The 15,502-nt window shown below is 36.6% G+C and overlaps 6 protein-coding genes across 6 annotated transcripts; 3 read left to right on the top strand and 3 right to left on the bottom strand.

Annotated features, from left to right (window-relative positions):
- Window positions 1-3: 3 nt before the first annotated feature.
- NMD4 (uncharacterized protein) lies at window positions 4-1,263 on the bottom strand (the record flags this gene model as incomplete). The annotated part of the gene is made up of 1 exon (XM_043193944.1): window positions 4-1,263. One exon carries the CDS (start codon window positions 1,261-1,263, stop codon window positions 4-6), a length of 1,260 nt encoding a protein of 419 aa, XP_043050996.1.
- A 1,066-nt stretch (window positions 1,264-2,329) lies between these two features.
- SPR3 (septin) lies at window positions 2,330-3,880 on the bottom strand (the record flags this gene model as incomplete). Its single annotated transcript, XM_043193943.1, has 1 exon — window positions 2,330-3,880. One exon carries the CDS (start codon window positions 3,878-3,880, stop codon window positions 2,330-2,332), a length of 1,551 nt encoding a protein of 516 aa, XP_043050995.1.
- A 762-nt stretch (window positions 3,881-4,642) lies between these two features.
- On the top strand, window positions 4,643-8,044 carry KQ657_003211 (uncharacterized protein; the record flags this gene model as incomplete). The annotated part of the gene is made up of 1 exon (XM_043193942.1): window positions 4,643-8,044. The coding sequence occupies one exon, from the start codon at window positions 4,643-4,645 to the stop codon at window positions 8,042-8,044; it is 3,402 nt and encodes a 1,133-aa protein (XP_043050994.1).
- Window positions 8,045-8,073: 29 nt separating this feature from the next.
- On the bottom strand, window positions 8,074-11,316 carry KQ657_003210 (uncharacterized protein; the record flags this gene model as incomplete). Its single annotated transcript, XM_043193941.1, has 1 exon — window positions 8,074-11,316. One exon carries the CDS (start codon window positions 11,314-11,316, stop codon window positions 8,074-8,076), a length of 3,243 nt encoding a protein of 1,080 aa, XP_043050993.1.
- Window positions 11,317-12,518: 1,202 nt separating this feature from the next.
- RPS10 (40S ribosomal protein eS10) lies at window positions 12,519-13,218 on the top strand (the record flags this gene model as incomplete). Its single annotated transcript, XM_043193940.1, has 2 exons — window positions 12,519-12,570; window positions 12,908-13,218. The coding sequence occupies 2 exons, from the start codon at window positions 12,519-12,521 to the stop codon at window positions 13,216-13,218; spliced, it is 363 nt and encodes a 120-aa protein (XP_043050992.1).
- Window positions 13,219-13,548: 330 nt separating this feature from the next.
- KQ657_003208 (uncharacterized protein) lies at window positions 13,549-15,368 on the top strand (the record flags this gene model as incomplete). The annotated part of the gene is made up of 2 exons (XM_043193939.1): window positions 13,549-13,557; window positions 14,070-15,368. The coding sequence occupies 2 exons, from the start codon at window positions 13,549-13,551 to the stop codon at window positions 15,366-15,368; spliced, it is 1,308 nt and encodes a 435-aa protein (XP_043050991.1).
- Between the last annotated feature and the right edge of the window lie 134 nt (window positions 15,369-15,502).

The raw sequence follows: 15,502 nt of genomic DNA, 5'->3' as shown, positions 1-15,502 counted from the left end.
TACTTATGGATGCCATAACTTACCTTTACCTCTGGGAGCGTAGTTGATGGCATCATACCTTTCTCTCTTGATGATTTCACCATTAGCTCCAACATCATTTTCTGAAATAATTCCATTAATATTTTCCTTTGGCTTGGCAGGTTGTTTATTGTTGGGTTTTGATTTATTGCCAGGTTTGCTTTTGGTTTTCCAGGCAAGCTTCAGTTTCATGTTGGTTTCGTTCTTGCTTGCAAGGTCCAATTTTACGTATTGGTATTTTGAAGTATCCACTGTATTTTGTAGAATTTCCTTTGAAATATCAAACTGTTCATTATCAATGGTAAAACTCTTTTGTGGTTGGTACAATGAAAAACTATTAACATCATAGTTTTGAAATAAAAGTAATTCAGCTTCATTGACATTTAAACAATCAATGCCAAAACTTTTAGCCCAAGTCTTGGTGATTGGGTCTTCAGTAACAAGTTTCCAATTTTCTAAAGGTGAACGGAAATTATTCTTCTCATAAAATCGTTTATAAATAGTAGCTCTGATTAAGTATTTCAATCTAGTGGGCATCTCTGCTAATTTATCAGCATTAGAAGCGGCATTTTGGTATGAAGCGGAGTTTTCATACTGAATGTCATTAGTTTGACTAGGATTAGAACCCTGACGTAAATCAAAATCCTTTTCATCATATCCAGAAGAAGTCTTTTGTCCAATTAAATTATTATCAAACTTGGTTTTGTAATTGGGGAAATCACCAATTTTAGGTGAATACAACTTATACTTTAAACATTCATGAAATGATGGTCCACATTCACGTCCTTGTTCTAATGAAATATGGTAATGAATAGGTTCATTTTCTTCATTTAAATCTTCGTTCATGGCATTCTTCTCTTCTAATTCAAAACATTGATCAAGAAACTTAATTGCTTGTCTTGCATTGGTAGCTCTCATAGTATTGCCCTTCTTAATGAAATCAAACTCATGCAATGTATAAGAAGGAATAAAAATATTAAGGCCCACCTTTTCAGACCCCTTAATGTTTTGTTCCACATATTCTTTGTTAAACCACCTCTTTAGATTCCCCAAGCCTTGTACGAATGCCATATGGTCAAGAATCAAATTGACCATTCTAATAGGTTGTTGATACGATTGAACTGGTTTTGCATTAGCCATCTCAAACTCTACTAACTCATCATTGGAATGTACTAGAGTATCATTAGGTAATTCTGCCTCCTTGAGCTGTTCTGCATGTTTCACATCATTGGGTTCACTATCCATTATTCCAATCATATGATATGATTCACCACTCTTGGAAAGTTTGTAATGGGTTTTATCTCTGAACAATTTTTAGATCGCATAATTTTATTTTCAGAAAGTGCAATGGGCTAATTCATCATGAGCAGCTTCAAACTACTTGCTTTATATGGAACCAAAACGTTCTTAGGCATCCATATAAAGTTCATCCTATATTGTTTAAATCAGGTATGAAAACTATAGTCCAAGCTTTAAAGTGTGAGTGTAAAAGTTGTTACTGGTAATTTGTATAAAGAGTACGTTGTATGTTCTTGGGTGCAAAAGAAAAAAGGAAGTTCTACTTATTGACTAATTGGGTCTCTTTGAAGCAGTAAACTAGTTTCAACCTCATACCACAGTACGTAGACACATTCGATTTCTAGATGACACTACTTTTGGGTTGTCTATGATTATCGAGTTCTCTTTCTAAACAACGACCATGGTTTACCTCGAAAAGAGGTAAATTTCACCCAAATAGAGACATTCAAGGGAAAAATGGTCGAACCGTAGATGTCTCTCCTACCTCTTTGTAAATTAAACTTTGAGAATTTAAAATCTCCCTCCTCGTGGAATAACTACGGTATTGTTACAACTACAGAGAATTAGAACGAGACATCGCAGAAAACTGGCAGAATAAACCTTTTTCTATTGCTCAAGTTAGTATTAAAGAACAAGAATTCATAAGCCACGTGGTGTCAATCAATATTGAGGAAATGAAATGCATATCAGATAATTAGTCAAGGTTGTATTCATTGGAATCAAGGTCCCCCTTGAACCTAACATTAGAGATGCCAGAAAAAACATATAGATTAAAAAATTCATCATGCAAACCACAATCTAAATCACCACACTACTACTTTAATAAGGTATTAACATACAATTATATCAAACGGGTAACTTAACTTGAGTCAAGTTAATAAAGAAGAAGTGATATGAACGGAATAAGAACAACTTGTGAAATTTCTTCTTGTTAAATATGCGCGAAAATTTTTACCCAATGATGAAAGTTGTGTTGCACACGTACAAATAATCAACTCAACTAAAAATTGATTCAACTCATTTCATTATCATAATAATCATCTTCACTGCTCACAGAAAGTTGAGGAGAACGTGAAGATGGAGGACGTTCTGAGAAACCTGCTAATATTAGTCCTGCACCCTTAGAGACAGGTGTATTGTACGCTAGCTCGTTTTCCTCCTCCATACGTTTAACCTGTTGTTGTAGTTTCATTAATTGGAAATGACAATTTTCAAGATCGCTGTTCAATACCGATTGTCTTTCTGTCAATTGTCGTTTCCAATCTTTAAAACGACTTTCTTGTAATTGGATGTCTGAATTGAATTTTCTTTGGAGTTCAAGTTGTTGGGCCTTGAAAAGATCGGTTTCCTCAACAGTTTCCCCAATTGCTGTAGGCTTAGATTGATTGTAAACCACAAATTGAACTAAGCCGTTATCTGAATGTTTCTTCAGAAACTTTGTCAGTAAGGATACCGCCCTTTCAAATCTTTTGGTTAAATATGAAGCGCGGAATAAATAATAATTGGCTTCCGTTGATTGGATTAATTCAAGCATATTTTGGGATATCAAAACGTCTCGTAAGGCTGCAAAATCACAATGACTTTTATTTTCAATTTCAATTTGACCCCAAGGATACTTTCTAAGAAGTATTGAGTCACCATCAGGTAACTTTTTTTCATGGTTTGCACCAATGATTGCATGGGGTGTCATTGAAAGAATGCATTTCTTCACCAAGTGGTCTTCAACAAATTCGCAAACGCTTATTTCCTCCTTGATTATACTCTCTCTTACTTTCTGTTTGAGAAGGTTTAGTTCGTCTTCTGTATACAGATCGGCTTTTGAGATCACCGGGAGTAAGTTGACTCGTTTAGAAAGTTCTTTCATAGATTCGATATCCAATGGAGACAATGGTGAATTTAAAGTGGCATTACTAAGGAAATAGATACAACAGTGAACTCTTATGTCGTTTGCTTTCATTCGATGGGGTTGCTCCATTTGGTGTAAGTAAGATTCAAATTGATTATCGATGAAATTGACCAAATGCATCCAACAATATCTGTTATCCAAAGAATCACCAAACCCTGGAGTATCGATACAAGTTACTTCCAAATTCACAGATTCTTCAACAAAGTTATACTTTTTTAAACAAATGTTAAATGTTTGTTTTGGTGATGTATGTAATTGTAAATTTGTTTTGAAAAGAGAATTTAAAAACGTTGTTTTACCACTTCCCTGTCTTCCAGCAACCATGATATTGAATTTACCTCCTTTGACTCTTGCCATTTCTTCCCTTTGTGTAGGTAAATATTGCAATCCCACTTTATAGTTTGAACTGTATGTATTCGCAGCCATATCAACAATCTGAAACCCATTCATGTTCAACCCATCGACGTGCAAGGGTATATCTTCAGGTGGCTCTTGTTCAATAGTACCTAACGTAGAAGTACTACTGATATCATAACTTTGGGAGTTTAAACTATTACCACCTTGAATACATTCTTTGCCGATGTTAACATTGAGTTCCCATTGTCCCTCATGATCAATAACGTCAGTGAACGTGGAAGAAAAAATATCCTTAGACATGGGAGGCGTGTAGGTTGTAAAGCTTAACCGAGTAATAGGTACTTATTGCTTATATTAAGGATAGCTTGAATGAACACAAATGTACTCCAAGGAAAGTCTTAAGCGCTTACAAATAAATCTAATGAAATAAAGTTTATGCTAGCATTCGGTTGCAGCCAAACAAGTCGTGCGTGCAACACAAAATGAAATCAAACAACAGTAGTGTACTTAGCCAGGTATAACAGTATAAGGCTGTACGAAAAGAGTGTAGCTTATCGTACCATGATATTTGCTATTCAATTGGTAATAGCACGATCAGTGTCACTTCGGGCCAAAACTTGTATTAAATATCATGATTCTTATTATAGTAAAAATTATAAAGACATCTACAGCAGACCTCTGCTGCAGACATGTGCACTAAGATGGAGAAATGGGCTTAAACTTGTGCTGTGATTGTACAAAGTCGTTCGGTTATAGTTTACTAGCCTAAACAATTCGAACATACACTGTATATAATTTACGCAATTGGTACACTAGATCAATCTTACCTAATTAGGTTAGACTATAAACAAACCACCTTGAATTTACTTTATGCCCACTTCTTTCAAGCCTTGTAGGCGCCACAGCTTAAATGTGAGCCCTCCCATATAATGACCCATTATGCGTTGGCTACAATTAGGAACGTTTCTAATAAAATAAAAAAAGTTTTCTTATGGTGAAACCATCAAGAATTAAGAATACTGTTGTGAAAAAGTGATGCTGCTAAGAACTCCAAATCATTCAATGGATGACTTGGTACTTCCTTCAAAACAATATCACGTGGAAAGGAGGGCAAGATCAACGTCTCCAGTGAAAACCCGTAAACAAATGCCCTTGCACCAAATATATACAACACCCTTAAGAGGTAGTGGTGGAAGTAATGGTAGTTTAGTTGATTCACTGGATATCCATTCTATATCTTCCAAAACCACATCACATTTGTCAGCTGACCAATTAAAACAGCTATCCAAATCTCCAATCTCCAAAAGACTTCATGTATCAACAAATGAGAAATATGTTATTCCAATTCCGTTCACATTACAACTTCCACCAAAGTTAAGTCCTAAGAACTTATCAAAAGGCGGTGGAGGTGGACCTCGTACTCCAATTCCGTCCGAGCCTCCAAGTCCATTATCTGCCCAAACGTCAAAACGTACTCGTTTGGTATACACTGGTCAAAAATATGAGATGCTTGATGATTCAGATGCAAATGATGAACTTTGCCAAAGTTCTTCAGGTTGTTCACCCAGGAGTTCGAGATTAACTCCGTTACCTAAAAGACCAACTAAATTTGCAATTTCAAAATCAAAAGTTAATGTTCCAATCAAAGATAATTTAAGCATTATAGAAGAAGTATCTGTTAATGGCAGTTCACGTCAATCAAGTATTAGAGACTTTCCTCCACCTGTTCCTCCGAAGGATATAGCTAAAGAAATACCCTCTGACATTGCAAAGTTAAAGCTTTTAGTTCAGCCGCAACCAGTTAAGGCTACTACAACAGAATTAACACTTGCTACAGTTACTGAAAGAAAATCTATTGAAAATAATAATAGTAATAACAAAAGTCAATTGTTGAATCCATTCCATACTTTAGATCCGAACTCTAATAGCAATAATCATAATCCTCCCTCACTTTCATATGCTCCGGACATACCGCATTCCAACAAAGACTTGAAACATTTAGAATACATAAAGTTCTTACCATCACCATTTGTTGAAAATAGTGATAGAAAGATTAGTAATTCTTCATCTTCAACAGTCTCAGAGCTCAATAACACCTTAAGTGATATGCAAGAAGAGTACATCCGGTATAGAACCATATTAGAGTTGAGAGAACAGGCCAAGAATGCTCAAGAGATTGATAATGACAAGCAAGCAAGAGAAGAATATGAACAATACATCAAGAAAAAGCTTCTGGTGCCCATTAAGATGTCAGACAACACGAGGAATGTAAGTGGCCAGTCGACGTCCACCACAACGTCTTCAAACGGAATGTCTTCAGGATCTGAAGCATTGAGCACGTCATCTTGGAACTCCTTACAAAGGTCAATTGAAATTAGCATTGCAGAATTATCTCAAAAGGATATAAATATCACTAGAAATGAATCTGGACAATCTGAAATTTCAATCGACTATGGATCATGGGAAGATGCAAGTTCTGAGGAACAGAGCAACTATTTGGATGATATCAATGATGAGACTTTGATATTGAAAATTGCCAGTGATGAGCCAACCACCAAATCTACTGAAGAAAAGGTAATAAACGATGATCAGGAACAGAGTCCTAGTACTCTGACTACCATTGAGCCTCTTACCATACGGAAACTGATCAAGACAGCAATGTCACCATCTGATAATGAGGAAAACAAACAAGCTGCTGTCACCATAGACAAATCATTGATTAGTGACAACGAAGGGGTAGGAAGATCGTTCTATTTTCCTAACAACTTGACGAACGCAACAAACGATGAGCAGGTAAAGAAAAGGTCTGATGGGTTTGAAGCAAAGCACAAACTGAGAAAGAGTTTTATGTCAACTACTGGCCAAATTGAAATACCTAACATCGCAGAGTTATCCTTGAGTAATTCAGAAGAAGAGGCTATTGAAGATTCTGAAAGTGAAGGCGATGAAACCACTAAAGAACTCAAACTTAATTTAGCTCCTGATTCAGATTCTCAAACCCAATTAGATTATGATTACGATTATTGTCATGCTGAATTGAAGAATCAAAGATCACCAATGGGAAAGTCTGAATCTGCTCCATTACTAAATCAACTAACTACAAGCTTAACACCTTCAGCAGCTCAAAGAAGACAATCAATGTCTCCAGCTCGACACCAAAGGAGTCGGTCAGTGTTCAACATTAGCAACGACTTTAATGATTTGTATCTCAGTCCTAAAGCAGAATTAATTTCCAAAGAATCGCTGGGAATTTCAGATAGTCTTGCTCCACCATGTACACCTTCTTCCACTAAAGATGTTGAATCTACCACTATTAAAAGTGTTGAATCCGAGAAAGAAATAAGTCCACCATCAAGGACAATATCTACCCCAAAGGAATTGCCCATAATAGTTGCCGAGCCACCTAAAAAGGTTGAATATGATGTCGATTTCAAAGAGCTAAGTATGGAAGGTGACGAGTTCCACTCGAATAAAATGTCTTCGGGTCCATCTGTGATGGAAATCTATGCCAACTTTATCACCGAGCAACCTCACAAGAGACCAATCACAACTACCAAGAATTTACAGCCACCTTCTTTGAATGAGGGGAACCGTCTGAACAATGGGGTTACTTCTATATCCAGTTATCAGAGTAGTAGAAGTTACAAGGGAACAGCATCATCTTACACTACTCAAGACGATGATGCTGAAAGTGTTGTCATTGATTTGACCAAGGAAAGATACAATGTCACTCATATACAAAGAAACGATTCCATTTTGTCATACAAGTCTGTCACCGAGAGAACTAAGGACGGGAAGCTTGTGGAAGTGGTACTTGTTGATGAAGATGATGGACCAGCAACAAATAAGGACGAATTGGAGAGCTTGTATTCAAAATACAGACACTTCAACTTTGCAGCAGGTTCATCACAATATCAAGGAGACTTTGAAACATCATCACTTGCATCATTTACAAACTCTGTTAGTTCTTCTCAGAGATTATGTGTTAAGCGGAAAGATAAGGTAGAGACAGCCATCAACTTGAAAAATGTCGGACAACAACCTAAAACATCATCAAAAACAAAGACACTACAGAAAGCACCTTCTTCTTCATCTTCTACAACAAGTTCCAACAGTTCCAGAGTCAGCGTGGCCTACAAATCCTCAAGAATCAAGTTACCTGAGAATAGATTACTGGAAAGTAAAATGGGCAGTCCTATCTCAGTCAGTCCCAGTCCGATCTCCGACAAGCTTAACTCCAATAGTCCGATCTCCGCCAATAGTCATATCTCCGCCAGACACAGTCCTATATCCACCTCTCCAGTACTTACAAAAGATGGAGTTTCACTATCCACCCCAAAGAAAAAACCTTTAAACATGACGAAGAAAATGCAACCCAATAGTTTGGAGTCAAACTATTTCGATTACACCTCCAAAGAGAAGTACGACTTTAAAAGTTTCATGAAGGGAAGAACCATTATATAAAACTATAGTAATTAAATTTATTAATCCGGCTAACGAATATTAGGGCTTTCAGTAATAGTAGTCAAATTCTTCTTGGGATAATCATTATAGTAACTTGATTGTTGAGATTCATATTCCAAAGATGATTCACCTTCATCCTCTTCATTAACTGAAGCAAATGAATTCACTGATCTAATAGAAGGTCCTCTGCTTAGACTTTCGTTTAATGTTACTTCCAAATTATTATTTCCCACGTGCTTATTGTAGAAAGTAACTGTTTTATTTAAAGTCTCAATCTTATTGGATGCAAAGTTCTGCCCTATTAGCGACTTGACGGGTTTCTTATTATAAGAATTGGATCGAAAGAATTCTGGTTGATTCAACTTTTGAGATTTGATCCGTTCAATTGAAAGTTCATATTCATCAAAATCAAAATCTTCAGGAAGCTTGTTAACTTCATCTAAAAGATCATCATATAAAATGGGATTGGAAGCTTCAGTAACCAGACTTTCTCCAAAGGAATACCGTTGAGCTTTGGACACTTCAGGTATAGGTGGTGGAACAACAGTATTTTCCTTAAACTTGAATTGAACTGATTCATCATTATCAAACCATGAATATCGAGGTTTCATAGTTTTCTTCATGCTGGCTAGATAGCTTCTAATTGCCTTGGAATCTCTTTTCTCTGAGCTCTTCCTTCTTGGTCTCGATTCTGCTGTCAGCAGTACGGTTAATGTTGCTAACGTTGCCATCATCTTATTAATGGAATCTCTCTTCTTCTCTGCAGGGGAAATATCTGGAGTGTCAGACTCCAATTTGGCTAATGTAGACATCATACCAAGTATAGAATCACGATTTGCTTTCGCTTCTTTCAATTCTTTATCTCTCTCCTCAACAATTTCCTTCTGGTTCTTCTCCAAATCTGCTAATATGTTCATCATATTAGTAATAGACAAATGCTGACTTGAAACACCAGTATCTGCAACATTAGAAGTATCATTATTACTGAAAGCTCCAACAGCAGCATCACTATTTGGATTTGAAAATCGCTTCTCAAGGTTCCCTAATAAATCCATCATGCTTAATACTGAATCTCTCAAAGACTTCCTTTTCTCTCCACGTTGGCTTATAGGATCTAACTCAATGTTGTCTTCCAGTTTGCGTTGCAGGTTCGACTCCATCAAGGGTTTAACAGCAATGTCCTCTACTGAGGTACTGGGAGGACTGTATACCAACCCAAGCCCGACTTCAGGATTATGAGGTTGAAATGCATGCAGCGGTGGAACTTCATTGGTTGACAGATATGATTCCAAACTTTTGAGCTTCTCTTGAATTCTCAATTCCATAGTATCACTGATAGAACTATGGAAACTCTTGACAGAACGTAATTTGAGAACTTCCCTTTCATTTCTTGGAACAATAAGACTATGCTTTGATGATGCTTCGATTTCAAAGTCAAGTTTCTCAAACTTTCCTTCAGGCAGAATTCGTTCTCTATTAATAAATGATCTATTCAGATTAAAATTATCCTCTGAATCATTTTTGGGGAACCGATGACGCAAATTTGCTCCCACAGTTATGCCATTAACCATTGGAGAACTAATATCAAAGAGTCCTAAACAATCCACGCTGGCCATGTCTGGTGTATTCACAATCATATCGTTGGTGCTATTTGTATTTGTTTCATCACTGCTTTCAAGTACAACACTTTCACTTTGGTGAATTTCATCATCACATGCCGGAGGAGACTCTGATTTCAGGTGAATCTCTAAATAGTTTTCTAATATATCATCAGAGCTTTTAAGTAATTCCTGATGGAATGGACCTGCCAGCTCCACCTTAACAGAATCTAATGAATCAAGTTTGTCTATGCCATTGATTGACATATGGTAAGATCTATGATAGGGTCTTGTAGATTGTGTCTTCATAAGTGAAATGCTGTTTATCCGGTTCAAATAACTAGAATCTATAATGAACAGTGTAGGAGTGGTAATATTTTCATTATCATTTCTAGAAGAATAAAATGAGCCTGATTGAACGTCGTCGTCAAAACATCTTGATTCTAGTTGCATGTCATCTAATTCTGGATTTGGCAAATTGACCTCTTCAAGATCATCAACATATGCATGGTTATCTTCAAAATCATCATCTCCAAAAAGATTATTATATCTTCCAGTATCCTCATAATCATCATAATCTTCGTCTTCACCATTATTATCATAATCATAATCAGACATACCATCCATATCATTACCCAATTGCTCAGTATCAAAGACATTGGTTGCATTGGAGAATATCTTCTCCAGATTTTGGCTAGGAGTGCCCGTCTTGTAATATTTGATGCTTGTATTTCTACCACCTTTCATGTCTTTGACAAACGAAAATTGGGACGAACTAGAAGATTCATCCGAACTATAAAATCTTAAATGATTATCATCGTCATCTTTGTCTTTTAGTTGATTGTTATTAATTTCAAACCTTGTAAACTTTTCAACAGATAAATCAATGATTGGAGTTACGTCATTCAGAACATCAGAAGAAAGATTAGGAGTTTTGGGATTATTATTATCGTCCTTTATATTCACTCGTTTGAAGTGTTCTTCTCCTTTAACAAACGATGGTGCGTTACTTGACATGGTTATCAGTTCATCACCACTATCATATGAAGCTTGCAAATGAGGCTCGGACATAAGCTTTATAGGAGTACTTAAGGATTGACCTGAATTATCAGTCATCTCTAATTTTGTTGCAACTATTGGAACATTTGCACTCTGTTCCGCTAGCTTTGTAAGGGAAACATAGGAGGAAGGAGTTGTACCTCCACCACCACCACTTTTTCGAATCCTTGAAGACCTACGACCCGATGACGAGGTTATCTGAGCAAGAGAATCTCCAGAAACCGGTACTGAATGATGCTTATAGCTTGTGGATGAAAAGAGTTTCTTTATAGGAGTCAATAACTTCTTTGGAGATGAAATTGAACTCACAGATGCAGATGATCCTCGTTCATAAGTACTACTACCATTTATGCTTGATTGATTGTGGTTTGATGATGAAAGAGGAGGAGGAGGTGCTGGTGGAGGTGGCGGTGGAGGAGGGGTGAACTGGGAATAACTAAGTTTTTGTAAGTTTGGAGTTGATAATGGCGATATGACTGGTTTAGATGACCGACTAGTATCAGTTACCTCATTAGTAGCGGATGACTGTTCTTCAACTGCTGATGGAGAAGTAAATGAATGAGGTCTTATCTCCGAAGATGAAGACCGTTTATGTGACTTAATTAAAGATCTCATTCATCCAATTAAATCTATGATGCTATAAAATTGATAATAATACGATATGAATATGCCGTGGAAGTGAATGGATTAGTCGTGGGGTATTGTCTCGTTCTGTTTTGTTTATCGAGTATTATGATGACTCGACTCAGATTGAAGTGTCGCAGCCGTATCAATAGACGATGGCTCAGCAAGACACTTCGTTCAAATGCGGCTAGTAACACCGTAGGGGACAACTATATGAGAAATGTCACACTTATATAGGAGAACTATATTCGAGTCTCTTCATGGAGTTACATAGGTCCCTTAACAATTGGTATCATAAACGGATTGTATACAGGACCAACAGTAAATATACTATTATATAACCATAAATATAGATGGCATTCCTGGATGGTGCTTAGTGGATCACGTCACTGTATGAACAACAGAGTACATGACTAAGATGAGGCAATGTGAGAATTTCATTGCTGATAATATGACGATGCTTACATCCCAAAGTGTATACAGAGCTTTATATCGTTGTTGGAGGTTTGCATCGTATTTATAGTTTTTGTATTAACTATTATGTGCCAATGCTTTCAAAGCAAGTTTTCTACTACTAAAAGGAGAAGAATTTCGTAGTTTACTTAAAAGATGAAATGCTTAGCGTATTTAAAGAGTCAGCTGTTGTAGTGCAGTTGCAGTATGGTTATGCATTAATTCGAAGTGTCACTTTCATGCTACATACTATTATTAGATTTGATAAATGTTTCTTTTCATACTGTCAATGTCATTCTTTATTTTAATATTTCAACGTAATCGCCCCTTACCCTGTATAGCAATCAAGGTACCAATAATAAGACCTTCTAGGAGGTGAACTCTTGTGCACACTGGGTCTAAAAACCCTAAGTGGCACGTGATATATAAATGGTTCGTGGAATGACTGTTGCCTAAAAGAAAACTCATATTCAATCCTCAATCACGTGCCATGCTGAAGCATATACTGTATTATAACTTTGTGTTCTTGTATTAGCGTTCAACTACAAAATCTGGCATACAACATCAGTTTGTTGTCCCGTACACTACTCCGCGCTCCCATTCATCACCACCTTAGGGAAAAGTTTTCGTTAGGGGAGATTCATACTGGAAAAAAAAAGTGAAAAATTACAACGTTATAGTGAAAGCACTTTTTTGATTTTGAATAGTTCCAGGTATCATATAGTGTCATAGTATCCAACATGCTTATCCCTAAGGAAGACAGAAAGAAGATCCACCAATACCTCTTCCAAGGTATGTTTAAACAAAACGAACTTCTGTTTCGAATTACTAGTTCTGTTCTCTCAGAATGATCGATGATGAAACAGTTTTGACTTCTGAGCAATATGGTGAACGGGAATAAATGAATAATTAAATCATTATTAGTTGTCCTTAAATCAATCTTTTCAATCTTTTAGTTGCTGTTTACGTGCGAGATTTTGAAGTTTATTTTCGATCGTGAATGATATATCCATCAAGGTAAGCATTTAGTGGAAAGATTTGATGAAATGAAAAGCCCAAAACCTATTTCTATTGCTCAAAAGTTATATTAATTAAATGAAACATTAAAAATACTAACAACCAAATTTAGAGGGTGTTGTTGTCGCCAAGAAGGACTTTGAATTGCCTCAACACGAGGAAATTGATACCAAGAACTTGTATGTCATCAAGGCCTTGCAATCCTTGACCTCCAAGGGTTACGTCAAGACTCAATTCTCATGGCAATACTACTACTACACCTTGACTGACGAAGGTGTCGAATTCTTGAGATCTGAATTGAACATCCCAGAAGGTATTTTGCCTTTGACCAGATTGAAGGGTGCTCCAGCTGAAAGACCAAGACAAGCCAGACCAGGTCAAAGAAGACCTGCTGATGGTTTCAGAAGAAGAGCCAGAGATTAAATGGACTGTGTCTCTATAGTGACTATCTCAAAGTCTCCACCTCACTCCTACATAATAACATACATAATCAATTTATAACGTGTCTTGTTTATGAGTATTTTTGTAGGAGTCATGAGAATGGTGGGTGTACGTTTTGTAATGGTTGATACAACTTTTCACTACGATTTATTTAGTCCAAAAACTGTATAATATAATACAAATAAATGATTGATTCTCATTTGAATGTAATAGTTTGAGAAGGAAGGAAGGAAGATTAGCGGCAGAATATACTGATACCCACCGGGCTTAAATCTACTAAAAGCGAAACATATTATAACTTACTCAAACCACATGACAATAGTATATTTAGCAGTCACCGTACTGTGCAAGTCGCAGCAAGCTTAGAAATAATTTCATCATATAGCAAGGAAACTCCTTGGTTTGAGCCAAAGATTACTCATAATTACGATACACTCATTCATATTCAATACTAGTCACAACACGACTGTACTACTTGCATCAATCATTCACGATTGTATACAACTTCCATCAGTGAAATACTGTCAAATGGTCACTAAGTTAAACCAGACCTAAAAGGTTACCCGGACATCAGTTCATTTTATTTTCGTTTTGGGTCATTTCACTCACGATCCGCCTCCTTTCATACAAAACAACATTCTCAAACTCCCATCGAGGTTCAACAGTGAATCGATAATTAAAATCTGTCACACACATTGATTGCCCTTGCATATTGGCTACTTGAAAGTGAGACGGTAATTTTATTGATTCAAAATATATATATTTCCTCTTGCGGACCAACTTCTAAGTTTACGATGGGAAACGACGATCTTCCAGTGATGGTGACCCCTCAGGATGTCATAGGGGTGGTGGATCGCCATAACGGTTATGGTCGGCCTGGTATGGGTCAGCGTAAGACTACAAACCCCAAACAACAGCAACAACAAGGTAACTATTCACAACCTCCTCCACAACAGCAGCAATATTATCAGCCTCAACCTCAACAGTATCAACCTTCGCGAATTCAACATCAACAACTACCTCCTCCTCAAGTGCAACAGCCACCACCTCCACAACAACCACGATATGATTCTTATTCAAGACATAATCAATCCCAACCTCTGTTGTATCTGACTACACTGAACCCACAACAAAAACAACAACAACAACTGTACACCACTATTCCTATTCAACAACAACAGGCCGTTCCTTCTCAATATCAACAGTATCTGTCCCCTCCTCAACAACTGTATCAACAGCTGAACCACTCTCAGCAACATTACCAACAACACTATCAACCAAAGCCACAACAACAGCAACAACAACAACATTATGCTGCTCCTCCTCAACAAACTCAAGGTCAATATTCCAATTACCAACAGCAGAGACCCCCAACATCTCTGGCTCATGGATCATACGAACAACAATATCCTCACCTGCATTATGATGGACATGGAAGAACATCAGTGGAAAGTATCCCTACTCGTGTATCTCCACCTCAAAAGAGACCATCTAATGGTGAGCAAACAATTCATTCTGTACAACAACACATGGAAAGAGTCAATATCTCAGAGAATGCCAAACCTTTAACTTCTGCTCAAAAGAAGCTTGCTAAGCAACAAAAGTTAGAAAACGAGTTAAGGGCAACTTTCGATAGAGTGGATACTAATCATACTGGAATAATTAGTCCGTCAGAATTGGCTCGGGCTCTTTCAAATTTTGACAATACTCCATTTAAAGAATCCACAGTTATTTTAATGATAAAATTATTTGGTTCGAGCAATCCTAAAAGTGGATCACTTCGAGGTTTAAACTTTGAACAATTTGTAGATCTTTGGAAACATTTACTGATGTACAAGAAGTTATTTTTACAAGCAGATTCAGATAAACTGGGAGACATTTCATTTGGTGAATTCCATGAAATTGTAAAGGAGATTGGCTACAGATTAGATGTTGATTTGGTATTATTTGTATTTCAAAAGTTTTGCCCGAAAGATGTTAGTGATATTGGTAGATTAAAGTTTGATGTTTTCATAGAGTTATTGGTGTACTTGAGAAAGGTTACTGATATATTCAAGAAATATGATGAAGGTTTAACAGGTGTTGCTTCCATTCCATTTGCTGATTTCTTATTAGAGGTTACTAACTTATGAGTCATTAATTTGTTGTTGTTTACACTTAAAGGGATCTTCTTCTATACTGATGCATTACTATTACTACTACCTTTCATCCATTTTATTTGCGCTCGGCGACTTTATTATATATATTTATTCTTTAATAATATAAG

The sequence above is a fragment of the Scheffersomyces spartinae genome (genome assembly GCF_019049425.1).
Source record: "Scheffersomyces spartinae strain ARV_011 chromosome Unknown scaffold_3, whole genome shotgun sequence".
NCBI classification, from domain to species: domain Eukaryota; kingdom Fungi; phylum Ascomycota; class Pichiomycetes; order Serinales; family Debaryomycetaceae; genus Lizanozyma; species Lizanozyma spartinae.
Note: the sequence above shows the minus strand (reverse complement) of the source record. Positions and strands in the feature narration are given on the sequence as shown.